The sequence below is a fragment of the Lynx canadensis genome, chromosome D4, assembly GCF_007474595.2.
Source record: "Lynx canadensis isolate LIC74 chromosome D4, mLynCan4.pri.v2, whole genome shotgun sequence".
Taxonomy (NCBI): Eukaryota; Metazoa; Chordata; class Mammalia; order Carnivora; family Felidae; genus Lynx; species Lynx canadensis.
In genome coordinates, this window is record NC_044315.2 from 81,381,651 (window position 1) to 81,404,876 (window position 23,226).

Consider the following 23,226-nt stretch of genomic DNA (forward strand, 5'->3'; position numbering starts at 1 on the left):
CACACCTGTTTCCACTATAGTAAGATGAAAGAATTAACTGCTGGAATTTCTGCTTTACAGGCACTCAATAAATGTTTACTAATTAATGTAATTAAGTGCATGTGAAAGACCTTTGAAAATTGTAAAGTGTGGTGTAAGCAGGTGACCATACATTCTGGCTTGCCTAGGAAAATCTTGGTGTAGACCTATTGTTCTGGTATAATTATTATATAACTTCTCTCCTCAATCTTTTCTAAAAATTATTTTTAGAGGGAAAGGGAGAGTGCCTGGGCAGAGGGAGAGAGAGAGAAATCTTAAGCAGGCTGCATGCTCAGTGCAGATCCCAACGTAGGGCTTGATCCCATGACCCTAGGATCCTGACCTGAGCCGAAATCAAGAGTTGGATGTTCAACCGACTGAGCCAGCCAGGTGCCCCTCTTTTCACTCTTAAAGCATGCTGGCTTGGATAAGATAATATAGGGTCATCATATGTATGAGTATAATTAGGCAATCAAGCAGGTGGCCAGGGTAATTTTGAAGCCCTGAAACAATTCCAAACATGGACTAGAATATTCTGCCAAATGAATGAAGGGCAGGAACAGCAGAATGATGAAGAGTAGGATCTCTGATTATGGTGACAAAGAGTCCCCAGGGTCATTCAGGGAGTAAATTATTGAGGTTGGAGTCCAATTCAAGATTTTTAGCTACAGGGCCCTAGCTCCTGATCAGTACTCTATATTGTGCTCAATAATTGTGAGCTCTAAGGAGGAAGAGGATTGCATATTTTATTTTCTGTTTTATTCTCAGTGCCAAGAAAGTATCTGGAACATGGTTAAGTAAGTAAAGAAATTTATGCTGGCCTCCTTTGAAGGAAATCTTGTTTGCTGTTGGAAATCCAATGTACTCTGTGACCACAATGGGGCAGATGGAAGATTCAGACAGCAAAATGTGTGGTGTGTCTGAATTTTGATACCGTTTCCAGGAGAAACAGCATGTGGTGTAATATACACATAGTGATGATAACCACCATATCTCAGTCCTGACACTCCCTACTCCTTCCATCCCCAGCAGAGATAAGAACAACATGAGGCCTAAGAACCAGAGCAGCATGTCCGAGTTCCTCCTCCTGGGGCTCCCCATCCGGCCAGAGCAGCAGGGCATGTTCTTCACCCTGTTCCTGGGCATGTACCTGACCACGGTGCTGGGGAACCTGCTCATCATCCTGCTCATCAGGCTGGACTCTCGCCTCCACACGCCCATGTACTTCTTCCTCAGCCACTTGGCCTTCTCTGATATCTCTTTCTCATCTGTCACCGTCCCAAAGATGCTGATGAACATGCAGACTCAGCACTTATCCATCCCCTATGTGGCATGCATTTCCCAGATGTATTTTTTCATATTTTTTGTCTGTCTTGACAATTTCCTTCTTGCAGTGATGGCATATGACAGGTATGTGGCCATCTGTCAACTACTCCACTACACCACTGTCATGAGGGAGGAGCTGTGTATCTTACTGGTGGCTGGATCCTGGTTCTTCTCGTGTGCCCATGCCCTATTGCATACTCTCCTTCTGTCCCGCCTGTCCTTCTGTGCTGACAATACCATCCCTCATTTCTTTTGTGATCTCACTGCCCTTTTGAAGTTGATCTGCTCAGACACCTCCCTCAATGAGCTAGTTATCTTCACCGAGGGGGGAGTGTTTGCCTTCCTGCCATTGTGTGCTATTTTCGGCTCTTATATTCGCATTGGGGCCACCATCCTAGGCGTTCCCTCCATCAAGAGGATCTGCAAAGGCTTGTCCACCTGTGGCTCCCACCTCCTTGTGGTGTTTTTGTACTATGGGACTCTTGCAATGATTTACTTCATTCCTTCATCAAACAATTCCGAAGTCAAAGATATAATTGCTTCCATTATATATACAGTGGTGACACCCATGTTAAACCCCTTTATCTATAGCCTGAGGAACAGGGACATGAAATTGGCTCTGGGGATACTTTATAGGAGGAAAATTATTTTTTCTAAGTAACAGTTACTCACTCATATTCTTAATTGTCCTAGTGATGTTTCTAGAGACACCTCCTTGAAAAATTGTGTAGGTGACTGTTGTAGATAGCAAAAATGGCCAAATTACTTCACTGCCCCTCTTACAAATGTGGTTTGTTTCCTTACCCACTGAATCGGGACAGGACTTCTGACTGACTTTGACTAATAGATTCAGTGAAAGTGGTGTGAGATTTCCAAGCCTATGTAGACTCTGTTCCTTCTCCTCTTGGAACCTTGAGACCACCATGTGAAATAGTCCAAGCTAGGGTGTGTGAAGATGGGGGCCATGTGAGGGAGAACCAAGATGCTCCAGCTAAGAATCAACCAGCTACCTGGTGACTTGGTAGGTGACAGCAGAAGCATGAGTGAGCCCTTGTTGTGATCAGTTGAACCAAACCCAGATAAGAAGCCCTATCCAGCTAGCACATTCCCTGCTCAAATTGCAAGTGCATGGAATTGTCATATAAACAAGTGGTTGTTGTTAAGCCACTAAATTTGGGGATGGTTTGTTATGCAGCAAAAGCTAACTGATACATTGACTGCCTTTGTTTCCTTGTTTTCCTTGATTTCAATGGTCTCTCCGCCCTTTTTGGATCCCTACTTGGATTGTATTCCCTGCCTATTTTTCAGGTTATGATCTCCATAACCTATTGCCTTAGCCTTAGGTATCTTTTCTTGTCCTCATTATTCTCCCATAAGCATTGGTATATGGCATTATCAGCAACTCTCATTTTTGTCAAGTCAACATTTTAAGGTATGGCCTTATCTATCTGAAGAGAAATAAATGAATTGCTGTGATATCAAAACACATGAACTTCTTTTTCTGAAGGAAGGTTACACGTTCTGTTTCTTCTTGAAGAGAAACAATCTTAGACTAAGATTTGTGGTCTAAATTATATTGCATTTTGTGTAAGTTATACCTTCTGACCCCTTAACTTACTGATGCCAAGTTAAAGAGATAAGATTTCTCAAATGTGAGGGGCGCCTAGGTGGCTCAGTTAAGTGTCTGATTCTTGATTTCAGCTCAGGTTACAATCTCATGGTTCGTGAGTTTGAGTCCCACATTGGGCTCTTCGCTGACAGTGTGGAGCCTCCTTGGGATTCTCTCTCTCTCTCTCTCTCTCTCTCTCTCTCTCTCTCCCCCTTGCTCCCTACCCCTCCCTGTACTCTCTTTCTCAACAAATTAATAAACTATTGGGGCACCTGGGTGGCTCAGTCGGTTAAGCGTCCGACTTCAGCTCAGGTCACGATCTCGCGGTTGGTGAATTCGAGCCTTGTGTCTGGCTCTGGGCTGATGGCTCAGAGCCTGGAGCCTGCTTCTGATTCTGTGTCTCCCTCTCTCTCTGCCCCTCCCCCATTCATGCTCTGTCTCCCTCTGTCTCAAAAATAAATAAACATTAAAAAATTTTTTTCTAAAAATTAAAAAAAAATTAATAAACTATAAAAAGTTTTTAAAAGAGGACTTCTTAAATGTGATATGCTACTTGTTTATAGAACAAAACTAATATCTGGGCCATTATAGCTGAGTTAGTATTAAGGTTTGTGCAGTATATTTTTGATAAACAAAAAGGCATAAAAATAGTTAATATGACACTGAATAATGAATAGAATTATTGAATCACTATATTGAACACCTGAAACTAAGATAACATTGTATGTTAACTATACTGTAATTAAAACTAAAAATGGTAAATAAATGCTATTGTTTGTATAAAAAATGACTAATATGAAATTTAATGATAATTCATAGTGTGTATAAATTTATGTAAATGAGATAACAATAAACAATTTAGTGTTTTTGTCCTTTTGTCTATCATGTCTATAGTTATAAAAAGTAAGTATTGCTCTAAGTGTTTAAAGTAAAGAAGTTGAGACTGCATTTGTAATATATTTGCTAGTTACATATTGTGTCTAAAAGTAAAACATTTGCAAATATGTTGGCTTTAGTATCCTTAAGTCAGTTTTTGCCTGTGCCAAAAACTCAGCAGAGAGGCACAGTGCATTAAATCTCATTCCCAAATTCTCTAAACCAATGTAGGGTGTATTTTTTTTTAACTGGAAGTTTCTTTGTGGGGACAGCTTATTTACTTATGCCTTCTTAATTCTAGGTTATGAAAATGGGTTATCTTTTGCTCCACAAACAGCATGACCTGATTTCTAGAAAAGAAAACTATAAATGTATATAAAAATAATTGATTTTTTTTGACAGGTATTTAGGACGTGTTTCCTGGGCTTATGGAAATTTCTAGAGGAGAACAAATAAGGCAGAAATATTTTCCTTTTGTAGAGCTTATATTCTAGTAGAGGATGACAATGAAAATAAACATAATATGTAAGTAAACTTCATGGTTTTAAGTGCCACAAAATGCAACACTGTGAAGAAATCAGGAATCCAGGGCCTAGGCTGCTATTTTAAATAGTGTGATGAGGATTGGTCTCACCAAGAAGGTGCTATTTGAGCAAGGAATTGAAGGCATCAGAGAACGGAGCTACAGGGATATTTGCAGGAAAAGCATGTCAGGGAGCAGGTACAGCAGCTGCAATGCTCTGAAATGTGACAATGTCAGCTATGTTCCAGGAACAGAAAGGAGACTGGTCACTGAAGAGGAGTGAGCATGTAGAAGAGCAGAAGGAAGGTGGTCCAGTTTCATTCTTCTGCATGTTGCTGTCCAGTTCTCCCAGCACCATTTGCTGAAGAGACTGTCTTTATCCTTTGGATATTCTTTCCTGCTTTGTCGAGGATTAGTTGGTCATATATTTGTGGGTCCAATTCTGGGTTCTCTATTCTATTCCATTGATCTATGTGTCTGGTTTTGTGCCAATACCATACTGTCTTCATGATTACAGCTTTGTAATACAGCTTAAAGTCTGGGATTGCGATGCCTCCAGCTTTGGTTTTCTTTTTCAACATTACTTTGGCTATTCAGGGTCTTTTCTGGTTCCATACAAATTTTAGGATTGTTTGTTCTAGCTCTATGAAGAATGCTGGTGTTATTTTGATAAGGGTTGCATTGAATGTGTAGATTGCTTTGGGTATTATCAACATTTTAACAATATTTTTTCTCCCAATCCATAAGCATGGAATGTTTTTTTAAAAATGTTTTAATCTTTATTTTTGAGAGAGAGAGCATGAGCAGGGGAGGGGCAGAGAGAGAGTGAGACACTGAATCTGAAGCAGGCTCCAGGCTCTGGGCTGTCAACATAGAGCCCGACACAGGGGTAAAACTCACAGACCACGAAATCATGACCTGAGCTGAAGTTGCACACTTAACCAACTGAACCACCGAGGCTCCCCAGAGCATGGAATGTTTTTCCATTCCTTTGTGTCTTCCTCAATTTCTTTCATAAGTATTCTATAGTTTTCAGCATACAGATCTTTTACCTCTTTGGTTAGGTTTAGTCCTAGGTATCTTATACACAAAAATAAATTCAAAATGGAGGGAAGATCTAAATGTGAGAAGGAAAACTATCAAAGTCCTATAGGAGAAAACAGATAGTAACCTTTTTGACTTGGGCTGCAGCAACTTCTTACTTGACATCTCTGTGGAGGCAAGGGAAATAAAAGCAAAAATGAACTATTGGGACCTCATCAAGATAAAAAGCTTTTGTACAAGGAAGGAAACAATCAGTAAAACTAAGAGGCAACAAATGGAATGGGAGAAGATATTTTCATATGATACATTGAATAAAGGGCTAATATTCAAAATCTATAAGGAACTTACCAAACTCAACACCCCAAAAAACAAATAATCCAGTGAAAAAATGGGCAGAAAACATGAATAGACAATTTTCCAAAGAAGACATCCAGATGGCTAACAGACACATGAAAAGATGTCACCATCACTACCATCAGGGAAATACAAATCAAAACCACAATGAGATAGCACCTCACACCAGTCAGAGTGGCTAAAATTAACAACTCAGGAACAACAGATGTTGGCAAGGATGAGGAGAAAGGGGAACCATTTTGCACTGCTGGTGGAAATGCAAACTGGTGTAGCTACTCTGGAAAACAGTATGGAAGTTCCTCAAAAAATTAAAAATAGAGCTAACCTACAACCCAGCAATTGCACTACTAGGTATTTATTGAAAGGATACAAAAATACTGATTTGAAGGGGGGGTGTACATGCACCCCAATGTTTACAGTAGCACTACCAATAATAGCCAAAGCACGGAAAGAGCCCAAATGTCCATTGCCTGATAAATGGATAAAGAAGATGTGGTGTGTGTGTGTGTATGTGTGTGTGTGTGTGTGTGTGTGCGTGTGCATAATGGAATATTGTATATATATATACACACATATATATGCAATATATATATTATATACATATGTAATATAATGTATATATTACATATATATAATGGAAGGGGTGTGTATATATATACATATATAATGGAATATTATTCAGCAATGAAAAAGAATGAAATCTTGTCATTTGCAACAATGTGGATGGAACTAGAATACATTATGCTAAATGAAATAAGTCAGTCAAAGAACAATAAATATATGATTTCACTCATGTGGAATTTAAGAAACAAAACAAATGAACATAGGGAAAAGAGGAAAAAGTAAGATGAAAATAGAGGGGGAGGTAAAACATAAGAAACTCTTAAATACGGGGAACACACTGAGGGTTGCTGGGGGGTGTTGGATGGGGTTGATGGGCTAAATGGTGGATGGGCATTAAAGGGGGCACTTGCTGGGATGAGCACTGGGTGTTATATATGTGATGAATCACTAAATTCTACTCCTGAAACCTATTACACTATATGTTAACTAACTTGGATTTAAATAAAAGAAAAAAAGAAATATTCACTCATCTGAAGGTCACAAATACATACATACATTTATATATATGTACATATGTGTGTGTGTATTCTGTTTTATTTGATAAATTTTAGTTTTATCCCTCTCATTTAGGTCTATGAGCCTATTGGTCTATGAGCCTATTGTGTATGGTGTGAGTAAGGGGTCAAGACTAATTATTTCCTATGGCATATCTAGTTGTTCCAGCATAATTTATCAAATGGCTGCCTCTTTCTTCATTAAATTGCATTTGCACTTGGGCAAAAATCATTTGATTATATAAATAAGGATTTATTTTGGGTTCTCTATTTCTTACGTTGTTTTGTTACTTATTTATTTGGTAATCTAATATATTAATAGGTTTATATGAGCTATATATATTAATTTAAAGAAATTCAGATGTTACAACCATGTATTAATTGGCAATTCTCTCCCTCTCTCCCCCACTGAACTTTCATTCTTACTCTAGTGACTATACACATACACAGATTTGTACAATTAAAAAAAAATGAATTCATACTTTTTTACTTGTGCCACATCTTGATTTTCCTACCTAATGGCTTTTCAAAGAAGTATAGACAGAAGATGGCGGCATAGGAGGACGCTGGGCTCACCGCGTCCTGCTGATCACTGAGATTCCACCTACACCTGCCTAAATAACCCAGAAAACCACCAGAAGACTAGCAGAACGGAGTCTCCAGAGCCAAGCGCAGACGAGAGGCCCACAGAAGAGGGTAGGAAGGGCTGAGAGGCGGTGCGCCCTCCACGGACTGGCGGGAGGGAGCCAGGGTGAAGGGGCGGTCCGCCCGCCAAGCAGAACCCCGGAGTCTGGCTTGCAAAAGCGGAGGGGCCGGATGGAGTGTGTTCTGACAGCAAGTGGGACTTGACATCTGGAAGGTTATAAGCTAACAGCTCTGCTTGGAGAACGGGAGGGCTGGAGGACAACTGGACGGAGAGTTGTTGAGCACCGGGATGACAGAACTCAGTTTGGCGGAGAACAAAGGCGCTCGCCAGTGCCAACTCCCTCGACCATCCCCCAGCCAAAATCACAAAGGGAACCAGTTCCTGCCAGGGAACTTGCTTGCACCGCGCAAACACCCAACACTGTGTTTCTGCAGAGCCACACCTCCAGCGGCGGGTCTGACTCCCTCCTGCTGGTCGCGGGGACCCTCCCAGAGTGGTTCACCAAAGGAGAAGTGAGCTGAGCCTGCCCCTCCCGCCCTCATGCACCTTGCATATCCACCCCAGCTAATACGCCAGATCCCCAGCACCACAAGCCTGGCAGTGTGCAAATAGCCCAGACGGGCCACGCCCCCACAGTGAATCCCACCCCTAGGAGAGGGAAAGAGAAGGCACACACCAGTCTGACTGTGGCCCCAGCGGTGGGCTGCGGGCAGACATCAGGTCTGATTGCGGCCCCACTCACCAGCGCGAGTTATTCAAGACAGCTCAGGGGAAGTGCCCCGCAGTCCCGCACCACTCCAGGGACTATCCAAAATGACCAAACGGAAGAATTCCCCTCAAAGGAATCTCCAGGAAATAACAAGAGCTATTGAACTGATCAAAAAGGATTTAAATAATATAACAGAAAGTGAATTTAGAATAATAGTCATAAAATTAATCACTGGGCTTGAAAACAGTATAGAGGACAGCAGAGAATCTATTGCTACAGAGATCAAGGGACTAAGGAACAGTCAGGAGGAGCTGAAAAACGCAGTAAACAAGCTGCAAAATAAAATGGAAAAGATCACGGCTCGGATTGAAGAGGCAGAGGAGAGAACAGGCGAACTAGAAGATAAAATTATGGGAAAAAAAAGAAGCTGAGAAAAAGAGAGATAAAAAAATCCAGGAGTATGAGGGGAAAATTAGAGAACTAAGTGATGCACTAAAGAGAAATAATATACGCATAATTGGTATTCCAGAGGAGGAAGAGAGAGGGAAAGGTGCTGAAGGTGTACTTGAAGAAATAATAGCTGAGAACTTCCCTGATCTGGGGAAGGAAAAAGGCATTGAAATCCAAGAGGCACAGAGAACTCCCTTCAGACATAACTTGAATCGATCTTCTGCACAACATATCATAGTGAAATTGGCAAAATACAAGGATAAAGAGAAAATTCTGAAAGCAGCGAGGGATAAACGTGCCCTAACTTATAAAGGGAGACCTATAAGACTCGTGACTGATCTCTCTACTGAAACTTGGCAGGCCAGAAAGGAATGGCAGGAGATCTTCAATGTGATGAACAGGAAAAATATGCAGCCGAGAATCCTTTATCCAGCAAGTCTGTCATTTAGAATAGAAGGAGAGATAAAGGTCTTCCCAAACAAACAAAAACTGAAGGAATTCATCACCACTAAACCAGCCCTACAAGAGATCCTAAGGGGGATCCTGTGAGACAAAGTACCAGAGACATCGCTACAAGCATAAAACATAAAGGCATCACAATGACTCTAAACCCATATCTTTCTATAATAACACTGAATGTAAATGGACTAAATGCACCAACCAAAAGACATAGGGTATCAGAATGGATAAAAAAAGCAAGACCCATCTATTTGTTGTCTATAAGAGACTCATTTTAGACTTGAGGACACCTTCAGATTGAGAGTGAGGGGATGGAGAACTATTTATCATGCTACTGGAAGTCAAAAGAAAGCTGGAGTAGCCATACTTATATCAGACAAACCAGACTTTAAATTAAAGGCTGTAACAAGAGATGAAGAAGGGAATTATATAATAATTACAGGGTCTATCCATCAGGAAGAGCTAACAATTATAAATGTCTATGCGCCGAATACGGGAGCCCCCAAATATATAAAACAATTACTCACAAACATAAGCAACCTTATTGATAAGAATGTGGTAATTGCAGGGGACTTTAACACTCCACTTACAGAAATGGACAGATCATCTAGACACACGGTCAATAAAGAAACAAGGGCCCTGAATGATACATTGGATCAGATGGACTTGACAGATATATTTAGAACTCTGCATCCCAAAGCAACAGAATATACTTTCTTCTCGAGTGCATATGGAACATTCTCCAAGATAGATCACATACTGGGTCACAAAACAGCCCTTCATAAGTATACAAGAATTGAAATCGTACCATGCATACTTTCAGACCACAATGCTATGAAGCTTGAAATCAACCACAGGAAAAAGTCTGGAAAACCTCCAAAAGCATGGAGGTTAAAGAACACCCTACTAAAGAATGAATGGGTCAATGAGGCAATTAGAGAAGAAATTTAAAAATATATGGAAACAAACAAAAATGAAAATACAACAATACAAACGCTTTGGGATGCAGCGAAGGCAGTCCTGAGAGGAAAATACACTGCAATCCAGGCCTATCTCAAGAAACAAGAAAAATCCCAAATACAAAATCTAACAGCACACCTAAAGGAAATAGAAGCAGAACAGCAAAGACAGCCTAAATCCAGCAGAAGAAGATAAATAATAAAGATCAGAGCAGAAATAAACAACATAGAATCTTAAAAAACTGTAGAGCAGATCAACAAAACCAAGAGTTGGTTTTTTGAAAAAATAAACAAAATTGACAAACCTCTAGCCAGGCTTCTCAAAAAGAAAAGGGAGATGACCCAAATAGATAAAATCATGAATGAAAATGGAATTATTACAACCAATCCCTCAGAGATACAAACAATTATCAGGGAATACTATGGAAAATTATATGCCAACAAACTGGACAACCTGGAAGAAATGGACAAATTCCTAAACACCCACATGCTTCCAAAACTCAATCAGGAGGAAATAGAAAGCTTGAACAGACCCATAACCAGCGAAGAAATTGAATCAGTTATCAAAAATTTCCCAACAAATTGGAGTCCAGGACCAGATGGCTTCCCAGGGGAGTTCTACCAGACGTTTAAAGCAGAAATAATACCTATCCTTCTCAAGCTATTCCAAAAAATAGAAAGGGAAGGAAAACTTCCAGACTCATTCTATGAAGTCAGTATTACTTTGATTCCTAAACCAGACAGAGACCCAGTAAAAAAAGAGAACTACAGCCTATATCCCTGATGAATATGGATGCAAAAATTCTCAATAAGATACTAGCAAATCATATTCAACACCATATAAAAAGAATTATTCACCATGATCGAGTAGGATTCATTCCTGGGATGCAGGGCTGGTTCAACATTCACAAATCAATCAACGTGATACATCACATTAATCAAAGAAAAGATAAGAACCATATGATCCTGTCAATCGATGCAGAAAAGGCATTTGACAAAATTCAGCAACTTTCTTAATAAAAACCCTCGAGAAAGTCAGGATAGAAGGAACATACTTAAAGATCATAAAAGCCATTTATGAAAAGCCCACAGCTAACATCATCCTCAATGAGGAAAAACTGAGAGCTTCTTCCCTGAGATCAGGAACACGACAGGGATGCCCACTCTCACCGCTGTTGTTTAACATAGTGTTGGAAGTTCTAGCATCAGCAATCAGACAACAGAAGGAAATCAAAGACATCAAAATTGGCAAAGATGAAGTCAAGCTTTTGCTTTTTGCAGATGACATGATATTATACATGGAAAACCCAATAACCTCTACCAAAAGTCTGCTAGAACTGATACATGAAGTCAGCAAAGTTGCAGGATACAAACTCAATGTACAGAAATCAGTTGCATTCTTATACACTAACAATGAAGCAACAGAAAGACAAATAAAGAAACTGATCCCATTCACAATTGCAACAAGAAGCATAAAATACCTAGGAATAAATCTAACCAAAGATGTAAAAGATCTGTATGCTGGAAACTATAGAAAGCTTTTGAAGGAAATTGAAGACAATAGAAAGAAATGGAAAAACATTCCCTGCTCATGGATTGGAAGAATAAATATTGTCAAAATGTCAATACTACCCAAAGCTATCTACACATTCAATGCAATCCCAATCAAAATTGCACCAGCATTCTTCTTGAAACTAGAACAAGCAATCCTAAAATTCATATGGAACCACAAAAGGCCCCAAATAGCCAAAGTAATTTTGAAGAAGAAGACCAAAGCGGGAGGCATCACAATCCCAGACTTTAGCCTCTACTACAAAGCTGTCATCATCAAGACAGCATGGTATTGGCACAAAACAGACACATAGACCAATGGAATAGAATAGAAACCCCAGAACTAGACCCACAAACGTATGGCCAACTAATCTTTGACAAAGCAGGAAAGAACATCCAATGGAAAAAAGACAGTCTCTTTAACAAATGGTGCTGGGAGAACTGGACAGCAACATGCAGAAGGTTGAAACTAGACCACTTTCTCACACCACTCACAAAAATAAACTCAAAATGGATAAAGGACCTGAATGTGAGATAGGAAACCATCAAAACCCTAGAGGAGAAAGCAGGAAAAGAACTCTCTGACCTCAGTCGTAGCAATTTCTTACTTGACACATCCCCAAAGGCAAGGGAATTAAAAGCAAAAATGAACTACTGGGACCTTATGAAGATAAAAAGCTTCTGCACAGCAAAGGAAACAACCAACAAAACTAATAGGCAACCAACGGAATGGGAAAAGATATTTGAAAATGACATATTGGAAAAAGGACTAGTATCCAAAACCTATAAAGAGCCCACCAAACTCCACACCTGAAAAACAAATAACCCAGTGAAGAAATGGGCAGAAAACATGAATAGACACTTCTCTAAAGAAGACATCTGGATGGCCAACAGGCACATGAAAAGATGCTCAACGTCGCCCCTCATCAGGGAAATACAAATGAAAACCACACTAGGATATCACCTCACGCCAGTCAGAGTGGCCAAAATGAACAAATCAGGAGACTATAGATGCTGGAGAGGATGTGGAGAAACGGGAACCCTCTTGCACTGTTGGTGGGAATGCAAATTGGTGCAGCCACTCTGGAAAACAGTGTGGAGGTTCCTCAGAAAATTAAAAATAGACCTACCCTATGACCCAGCAATAGCACTGCTAGGAATTTACCCAAGGGATACAGGAGTACTGATGCATAGGGGCACTTGCACCCCAATGTTTATAGCAGCACTCTCAACAATAGCCAAATTATGGAAAGAGTCTAAATGTCCATCAACTGATGAATGGATAAAGAAATTGTGGTTTATATACACAATGGAGTACTACGTGGCAATGAGAAAGAATGAAATATGGCCCTTTGTAGCAACGCGGATGGAACTGGAGAGTGTGATGCTAAGTGAAATAAGCCATACAGAGAAAGACAGATACCATATGTTTTCACTCTTATGTGGATCCTGAGAAACTTAACAGAAACCCATGGGGGAGGGGAAGGAAAAAAAAAGAGGTTAGAATGGGAGAGAGCGAAAGCATAAGAGACTGTTAAAAACTGAGAACAAACTGAGGGTTGATGGGGGGGTGGGAGGGAGGGGAGGGTGGGTGATGGGTATTGAGGAGGGCACCTTTTGGGATGAGCACTGGGTGTTGTATGGTAACCAATGTGACAATAAATTTCATATACTGAAAAAAGTAAAAAAAAAGAAGTAATAGACATCCATTTTATTCTTTCAACCTGCTGCATATTCTTACATTCTGTGTGATTAACCATAATTAATTTCTCTATTCTTTATTGGTAGGATTTTAGGTTGTTCTGAATTTTTATCTGTTATAATCTGGGAATGACTGAAAAAATCTCAATATCCAATATATATTTATGACAATATTTCCATAGATTAGACTCCTCAGAGTGGGAATTTCTAGAATGAAGCATTCAATCACATATTTTTAAACATATACCTTCGAAGATAAATGGGAATAAGAAATGTCCCAATCTCCCCGCTGTGGAATGGATAACTTTCAAGTAATTGCTCTTGGTTCTTGTTCTTTCTGGCCATTCCCATTTTTTAAATTGTATGGTAAAAAACAACAACAACAACAAAAAAAAAAAAAAACAACCCAGGAAACTAAACAGAACAAAAGCACAACAATTTAATAAGGATATAAATTTAAGAGAGGAGTAAAAGTGGGGCACCTGGGTGTTCAGTCGGTTGAGTGTCTGACTTCGGCTCACGTCATGATCTCATGGTTCATGAGTTCAAGCCCCACTTCAGGCTCTGTGCTGACAGCTCAGGGCCTGGAGGCTGCTTCAGATTCTGTGTCTCCCTCTCTCTCTGCTCCTCCCCTGCTCACACTCTGTCTCTCTCTTGAAAATAAATAAAGATTAAAAAAAATTTAAGAGAGGAGTAAGGGTAAAAATTTTTAAGGAAGGAAACGTTTTTTGACCGAAAAATGGGGAATTATAAAAATCCTCACAATGAGAAAAGTTGCTAAAATGTAATTCTCCTTCCCTTCCTTCTCTGCCTCCATTCTTTTCCACATGAAATGTCTGCAAAGACATTCAAAAGCTACAAATTCAGTAATCATTTCCAGCAATAGGCTGCCATGTGAAGGGTTTTGGAGGGTAAGTCTCAATAAAAGGAGAGCAATTTGTTCAGGAAGTATTTGTGGGAAGAGAATTAGTTTCAAGCAGTATTTGGAGGATGAGGTGACGAGTCTTTATGGGGAAATGGAGGAATGGTGAGGAAGAGTATCATGATTTTAGCAGAGAAGGGGACAATTGGTGGGCTGTCATCAATGCATGTGAGCATCCACAACAGCCTGTCTCACATGGGTTAAAAAAGCTCATCTCCAACAGTTCAGTTGTTCACCAAGATCTAGCAGATATTAGATTCAAGTGAAGCAGATTCCACTTGTGGGTTTGTCAAGAGGGTGCTGCCTGGGATTTCCTCCTGCCCATCAGCTTCCTCAGGCCCTGTTTCAGGTCTTTGTTTCTCAGGCTATAGATAAAAGGGTTCAGCATGGAGGTAAGAACTGTGTAGACAAGTGTTGCTATGTGGTCCCTGGCAGTGTAGGTGGACAGGGGCTGTAAATAGACATAGAAGATGCTTCCATAAAAGAGGGTTACCACAGTGAGGTGAGAGCCACAGGTGGAGAAGGCTTTGCGTTTCCCAGCAGCTGAGGGGATCTTGAGAACTGTGATGAGGATTCGTATATAAGAGAAGGTGATGCACACAAAGGGGGTCACCAAAACAACTGAACATTCTGACATTATCACGATTTCATTGAGAAATGTGGAGGAGCAGGACAATTTCATCAGGGGACTGAGGTCACAGAGGAAGTGATGGATAACATTGTTGTCACAGAAGGTGAGACGATTCAGTAGCAGTGTGTGCAGGAGTGAGTGGAGGTGAGGAAGTGAGCAGGAAAAGGCCACCAGCAGGACACAGCGGTGGTGGTTCATGGTGGTGACATAATGGAAGGGGTCACAGATGGCCACATAGCGGTCAAGGGCCATGACCGCCAGGAGGAAGCTGTCAGTGTTGCCCAGAGCATAAATAAAATACATCTGTGTCAGACACCCAGCATAGGAGATGGTCTTCTCTGACAGGAAGCTCACTAGCATCCTGGGGACAATGGTTGTTGTAAAGCAAATGTCAGTGAAGGACAGGAAACTCAGGAAGAAATACATGGGGGTTTGGAGCTGGGGGTCAGAGTGGATGGCGAGGATGATGAGCAGGTTCCCTGTTATGGTGACCAGGTACATGGTGAGGAAGAGGATAAAGAGTGGTTTCTGGTCCCCAGGCCGGGAGGAGAGTCCCAGGAGGATAAACTCGGAAACACTGCTGGTTTGGTTGACTCTTTCCATTGATTTGGGTCTACTTATATACAAGATGGCTTATTATTTACCATACTGCAAGTCCAGAATCCAAATCATCAGAACCCAGCAAGTCTTGTTTTTTCCGTTTTGTTGCAATTAGTTGTTCTGTAGAGACAGCTTGTAAGTGTCATGGTCCTTGATGTATTTCTCCCTTCCCAAATCCATGGGCATCACAAGGGCCTTATACTGAAGGCTGGAGAGACAGAAGAAGAATTTACCTTTAGAAACCATCAGAGATGGACCTTGTTGATTCCAGTTCATTAGTTCTTATTCTGTGCAAAGCCTGTTCTCTTGTTGGGGATGTAGTGATAAAAACAGGGAAATTCTTGCCATTGTGTAGCTCGTGTTTAGTTGGGGAGACAGATCATCAACAAACAACATAAAGCAGTATATAAGGGATGAAGATGAATGGGGAATGGAGTGGAGGTATTTTTGGTACGGGAGGTCACAGGACACTCATTTCCTATCAAAGGAAACCCAGTGGTGGCATTGTAAAGTTCATATTTGCATTGATTTGGAAAAAAATAAGGGTTTGCCAAAATAACCAACAGGGAAAATCTAATGGGAATGTTGAACCTGTTTCAACAAAATGGGCTTTTCCTCCTCTGGACATAGGATGAAGGGTTCATCCTCCTTAGTTCATGGATGCTATCATCACCAGTGTAAGTCTCCCCTTTTTTTGTAAATTGTTTTTCCTTTCTTTAACTCTATGTTCTGAATCTTATTTCTACAGGATGAGAATCCATTTGTACAGGATTATTGAATCGTTGGGTATTCAACAATTTTTTGTTGAATCTTTATAATTCACTTTTCCTATGTGTATGCAAAACTATCTATGAGAAATATGTTAATTTTCATCTATTAACTGTTGAGATATCTATCTATCTATCTATCTATCTATCTATCTATCTATCTATGCTTTTTCTCCAGACATATCGAGTTATGGACAATATCACTTTGGTGATGGACAAAAAAGTGGTCTCCACTTATTGCTACTACAAACCTCTCTGCAATGGGAGATCTTGTATAAATAAAGTGTTTTCAAACAATTTTTAGAGTCTTATATTTACCCATACCTTCTTAATGGACATATCACATAGGGATTTTTAAAAATTTTGAGATATTGGTTACTTATATATTCCTTGTTACCATAAAAATCTCTATAGTCACCATACTTATATATCACCAAAATTTTTAGAATAATTTCTTTTTCTTAAGTTTTATTTAAGTAATTTCTACACCTCACGTGGGCCTCAAACTCATAAGCCTGAGATCAAGAGTCACATGTTCTTCCAACCAAGGTATCCAGGCACCCCTAAAATAATTTCCTTGGAAACAGTATATTCTTTCATACTTTTTGAATAATCCCATGCATTGGAATTTTTATGCATTAAACATTTTATTATATATTAATATATGAATTCATTTAACAATTAAATGTTGTATTTACATTAACAACTAAATGATGTCCTGTACATCAGGGTAATTATAGGTAATAGCACTGCACTGCATATCCAAAACTCGCTAAGACAGTAAGTCTTAAATGTGCTTACAACTTTATCATAAATAACTAAACATCTTTACACCTCAGATTCACCATGTATGATATTGGACACAAATACATGCATGCTCATGAGGATTTAGTGAGAAATGCATCTACACTCAGGAGAGAGACAAGCATATTGTGAACACTCAGCAGAAACTCTTGATCATCATCAATCCCATTGTTGCTTTCCCTTATCTGCTATGACTGGTTGTCCTCAAAATCAATTAACTCACATGATTGAAGTATCATATCCCTCACTGCCAAGTTGTCAGAGTAACCTCATGATTTTGTAAGATCTTATGGAAGGATGATTTGTTTAGGCATTGAATGATCTGAGTGAACCAGTAGTTAAAGTTAAAACAATAACCAATATTATTGAAAATGTACTACATGTCAAGCTTGTGCTAAGCACCTCACAAATTCCCACGTTGAGGGATCACAACGTATGTGTTGTTATCAGAAGCCTGAGGCTTAGAGTGAAGTGGTTTGCTCAAGGTCACTAAGTAAGTGAGTAGCAATCAGGATTTGAACTCCAAGCTGAATCACTCTGAAGCTCATGCTCTTAACCCTCAGGCTACACCTCCTCGTGTTTTGGTGTATATACTGTCTGTCACAATCACACACAGGCACTGTTTTCCTCACTGTGTCATTTCCTAAATGACCTCCCTTTCTTTCCCTCTTAACTAACAATCTTTCTTTTCCCATGTTCAGAATCTATCCTTGTAGTGGCTAAAGAGGTGACCGATCTTGCTGTGTTACACAGATGGTGGATTTGAAATTTTGAACATCTATGATTAATTGGCCAACATCAGGTGGAGAAAATTGGCCATGCATGTCTGGGGCATGTCTGGCATGGAGAGTTGTGGTTGGTGCTGGACAGTGTCCTGGAGTTAAGACAAAAGATGGGGGTTTGATTTGTCCTTGGTCACCTGCTCACAAGCTGATTCCTGATGTTTATGAATAGCAAATGAGACACCATGGCTGCAAGACAGTTTGTCAAACACAGGCCAATATTAAAAAATGAGCCATTTGTGAAAAGGCTGCTTGTGAAAATAAGAAATTAGTGGAGATTTGGTTTAATTAATGATGTTGGGTGATCCAGGTCATAGATGTGAGGATCACCTACTATGATAACTAGAAAGAAGAAAGGTTTTGAACCTGAGAATCAAGAAGAACAGTTCTCAAAACACAAGATGAATGACTGAGGCTGGGAATATAATAGTTTTGTTTTGTTTTGTTTTCTTCTTCACTTTTACCTCCCTCCATCCCTCCTTCCTCCCTTCTTCTTCCTTCCTTCCTTCCTTCCTTCCTTCCTTCCTTCCTTCCTTCCTTCCTTCCTTCCTTCCTTCCTTCCTTCCTGTGGTTTACTTCTAGCAAAGCACACAGTGTAGATGGTCTAGAGGTCAAACTGGATGGACTGAAAACCAAAAGCCAGGTGGAGGTTTTAGTCGGACACTATGACTGCTTAATCCACAAAATATTTGAAATTCTCAGGGAGGAAAGAGTAAGTGCCAGAGGTTGGAGGGAAGCTGGCCAAGAGGGTGGCCAGCTTACCAAAGCTCACCTCCAGATCCAGATGCTGTTCTTGCCTTCCACTTTCTCTAGAAACTGGTCTGCACCGCATCTGCTACTCAGCTGCAAGTCTGCTTCTCAGCCAAGCACAGCCCCCTCATGTTTCTCCCATGCCACTCTGGGCTGATTAACAAGGAGAGGAACAGGGAAGGCGGGGGAGCTGATGTGCTACTTGGAAGGCATAGCACGTTTCCCCTCACTGGACTCCAATCCCTCAAGTCTGGCCCCCAGCATGCTGCTGCTCTCCTAGCTCCCCATCTCAGAAGGCAGAGACGTCTTGACTCAAGGGGCAAGGACTGTCTTGATGGTGGAAGCCAGACTATCTCCTGAGTCTGAGCTCTGCTCTGCTGGCCTTGGGGGCCCTTGTTAGGCTGAAGGAGTTGTGGTGTGATGACCTCTCAAGGGAGCTGATCCTGTGCTTGCTGTAAGCAGAGGAAGCAGACTGGAAATAACACCCAGCATTGCTGACTCGAGGGGATAGGGGAGCCCAGTGGCTTTCTGTTTTGATGTGGGGCTCATCCCAGAGCCAATTAATCTCACTGCAACATCTCAAGGGTGTGCCTTAGTTTCCCCAACTCTGGGTTATCAGAAATGGACAAATATTTATGCGGGTGAATATTTTTATGTTTGGGGATGCAGGTGTGGACCGAGGTATATTCTAGAGCAGGGAGGTGGGAGTTTCTAGGGGATTCAGTGGGGGTAGATCAGTGGTGTGTATGTGTGTTCCAGTATCTTGGCAGGCATGTGGATCTGGTTTCTTTTTCCTGTGTGGGATTAGGTTAATGTCGGTTTATGTGTGTTTAAAGCACAGGGTATGCAATTGTTGTTGTCATATTTAGCAAAGGGACTTTGGGAAAATAGTGTATGTATTTTTAGAATTTAGACTCAGGGAAGTTTTTGAGGATTAGTGTTGAGGAAAGAAGATATCTAATAGAATGTTGGCCTTGCCACTAAGCTAGTTGCTTGTAAGCCTGAGTTTCTTCATCTGAAAAGTGAGGATAACAACTATTATTGGCACTGAAATCAGAGAGAAAATTTCCTCGTGGGTTTTATATAGAGAATATTGTGTATCATGGTGAACATAATCCATAACGAAGTGTAAGGAATGAAACACATTCTGCTGCAGCCTTCAGCATAAACTACTGTCTCACACGATATACGTGTGTCTTTTTCTTTAGCCTTTAGTTTAATATTTAAATTTTAATCGACATATTAAGAGTAAATAATACATAGACAAAAAGCCTTGGGTTAGAGTCCTGCGGCTTTCATGTGGCTTTCTTTCTATTCATTCACTTAATTCTTTCTTTCCTTCTTTCCTCCTTCACTTCCTTCCTTCCTTCCTTTTTTCTAGCTTTATTGAGATATAATTGACACAGAACATAACTTTAAAGTGTAAAACACAGGATAAACTGAGAGCTTTCCCCCTAGGGCCAGGAACAAGACAGGGATGTCCACTCTCACCACTGTTATTCAACATAGTATTGGAAGTCTTAGCTTCTGCAATCAGACAACACAAAGAAATAAAAGGCATCCAAATCAGCCAGGAAGAGGTCAAACTTTCACTCTTCGCAGATGACATGATACTCTATATGGAAAGCCCAAAAGATTCCACCAGAAAACTGCTAGAACTGATTTATAAGTTCAGCAAAGCTGCAGGATGTAAAATCAATGCACAGAAATCAGTTGCACACCTACACACCAACAATGAAGTGACAGAAAGAGAAATCAAGGAATCAATCCCATTTACAGTTGCACAAAAAACCATAAAATACCTAGGAATAAATCTAATCACAGAGGTGAAAAATCTATACACTGAAAACTACAGAAATCTTATGAAAGAAATTGAAGAAAACACAAAAAAAATGGAAAAAGATTCCATGCTCCTGGATAGGAAGAACAAATATTGTTAAAATGTCGATACTACCCAAAGCAATCTACATATTCAATGCAATCCCTATCAAAGTAACACCAGCGTTCTTCACAGAGCTAGAACAAATAATCCTAAAATTTGTATGGAACCAGAACAGACCCCGAATAGCCAAAGCGATCTTGAAAAAGAAAACCAAAGCTGGAGGTATCAAAATCCCACAGTTCAAGCTATACGAGAAGGCTGTAATCATCAAGACAGTATGGTACTGGCACAAGAACAGACACTCAGATCAATGGAACAGAATAGAGAACCCAGAAATGGACCCAAAAATGTATGGCCAACTAATCTTTGATAAAGCAGGAAAGAATATCCAATGCAATGAAGACAGTCTCTTCAGCAAGTGGTGCTGGGAAAACTGGACAACAACATGCAGAAAAATGAACCTGGACCACTTTCTTACACCATACACAAAAATAAACTCAAAATGGATGAAAGACCTCAATGTAAGACAGGAAGCCATCAAAATCCTCAAGGAGAAAGCAGGCAAAAACCTCTTTGATCTTGCCCACAGCAACTTCTTACTCAACACGTTTCTGGAGGCAAGGGAAACAAAAGCAAAAATGAACTATTGGGACCTCATCAAAATAAAAAGCTTCTGCACAGCGAAGGAAACAACCAGCAAAACTGAAAGGCAACTGACAGAATGGGAGAAGATATTTGCAAATGACATATCAGATAAAGGGCTAGTATCCAAAATCTATAAAGAACTTATCAAACTCAACAGCCAAAAAACTAATAATCCAGTGAAGAAATGGGCAGAAGACATGAATAGATACTTCTCCAAGGAAGACATCCAGATGGCCAGCCGACGCATGAAAAAATGCTCAACATCACTCATCATCAAGAAAATACAAATCAAAACCACACTGAGATACCACCTCACACCTATCAGAATGGCTAACATGAACAACTCAGGCAACAACAGATGTTGGCGAGGATGCGGAGAAAAGGATCTCTTTTGCATGTTGGTGGGAATGCAAGCTGGTGCAGCCACTCTGGAAAACAGTATCGAGGTTCCTCAAAAAATTAAAAATAGAGCTACCCTATGACCTGGAAATTGCACTACTAGGTATTTATCCAAGAGATACAGGTATGCTGTTTTGAAGGGATACATGCACCCCAATGTTTATAGCAGCACTATCGACAATAACCAAAGTATGGAAAGAGCCCAAATATCCATCTATGGATGAATGGATAAAGATGATGTGGTATATATATTCAATGCAGTATTACTCGGCAATCAAAAAGAATGAAATCTTGTCTTTTTCAATTATGTGGATGGAACTAGAGGGTATTATGCTAAGCAAAATTAGTCAGCCAGAGAAAGACAAATATCATATGACTTCACTCATATGAGGACTTTAAGACACAGAACAGATGAACTCAAGGGAAGGGAAGCAAAAATAATATAAAAACAGGGAGGGGGACAAAACATAAGAGACTCCTAAATATGGAGAACAGAGGGTTACTGGAGGGGTTGTGGGAGGGGGGATGGGCTAAATGGGTAAGGGGCATTAAGGAAGCTACTCCTGAAATCATTGTTGCACTATGCTAACTAATTTGGATGTAAATTTAAAAAATAAAATTAAAAAAATAAGTGTAAAACACAATAATTATATATATATATATATTTAAATATATATACATATATATATATATATATAAATATATATATATATATATAAACAAAATTACCACAATCATACTAGTTGACACATCCATCACCTCACATTGTTACAACATTTTTAGTGTGGTGAGCACTTTTATAATCTACTCCCTTAGTAATTTTCATACAGTCTTGCTAACTATCATCACCATGCTGTAAATTACATCCCCAGAACTTATTCATCTTACAGCTGGAAGTTTGTACCCTTGGTCCTTGTCCATTTCTCTCACCCCTTACCCCTCACTCATGGCAACCAACCATCTATTCTCAGTTTTTTAGAGTTCTATATTCTTAGATACCACATATAAGTGAGACCACACAGTATTTATTTTTATTGTGGTCAGACTTATCTCACTTAGCATAATGTCCTTGAGGTTCATCCATATTGTAAATGACAAAATTTCCTTCCTTTTTGTGGATGAATATTATTCCATTATATATATCAATATTCATTATCCATTGGTAAACATTTAAGTTGTTTCCATGTCTTGACTATTTAAATAAATTAAATAAAGCTGCAGTGAACATAAACATTCAGATATCTCTTCAAGATAGTGATTTCAGTTCCTTTGGATATATATACCCAGATGTGGGATTGCCGGATCATATGGTTGTTCTATTTTTCAGTTTTTAAGGAACTTCCAGACTGTTTTCCATAGTGGCTTCACCAGTATACCTTCCCACCAACAGTGCCATGGGTCACTTTTGTTCACATCCTCAGCAGCACTTATTGTCTCTTATCTTTTTTAAAAATGTTTATTTATTTTTGAGAGAGAGGCAGTGCACAAGCAGGGGAGGGGCAGAAAGAGAGGGAGACACGGAATCTGAAGCAGGCTCCAGGCTCTGAGCTGTCAGCACAGAGTCCAATGTGGGGCTCAAACCCACAAACTGTGAGATCATGACCTGAATAGAAGTTGGACGCTTAACTGACTGAGCCACCCAGGCATCCCTCTTATCTTTTTGATAATAGCCATTCTACCAGCTGTGAGGTGATATCTCAT

The 23,226-nt window shown here is 40.0% G+C and overlaps 2 protein-coding genes across 2 annotated transcripts; one reads left to right on the top strand and one right to left on the bottom strand.

Annotated features, from left to right (window-relative positions):
• The first annotated feature begins 995 nt into the window (after positions 1–995).
• Positions 996–2,005, top strand: LOC115499440 (olfactory receptor 1J4-like). Its single transcript, XM_030293352.1, is given in 2 exon segments — positions 996–1,014; positions 1,017–2,005. Coding segments are annotated over 2 exon segments (1,008 nt in total).
• A 12,549-nt stretch (positions 2,006–14,554) lies between these two features.
• Positions 14,555–15,499, bottom strand: LOC115499441 (olfactory receptor 1L8-like). Its single transcript, XM_030293353.1, has one exon. It carries the CDS (start codon positions 15,497–15,499, stop codon positions 14,555–14,557), a length of 945 nt encoding a protein of 314 aa, XP_030149213.1.
• Positions 15,500–23,226: the final 7,727 nt, after the last annotated feature.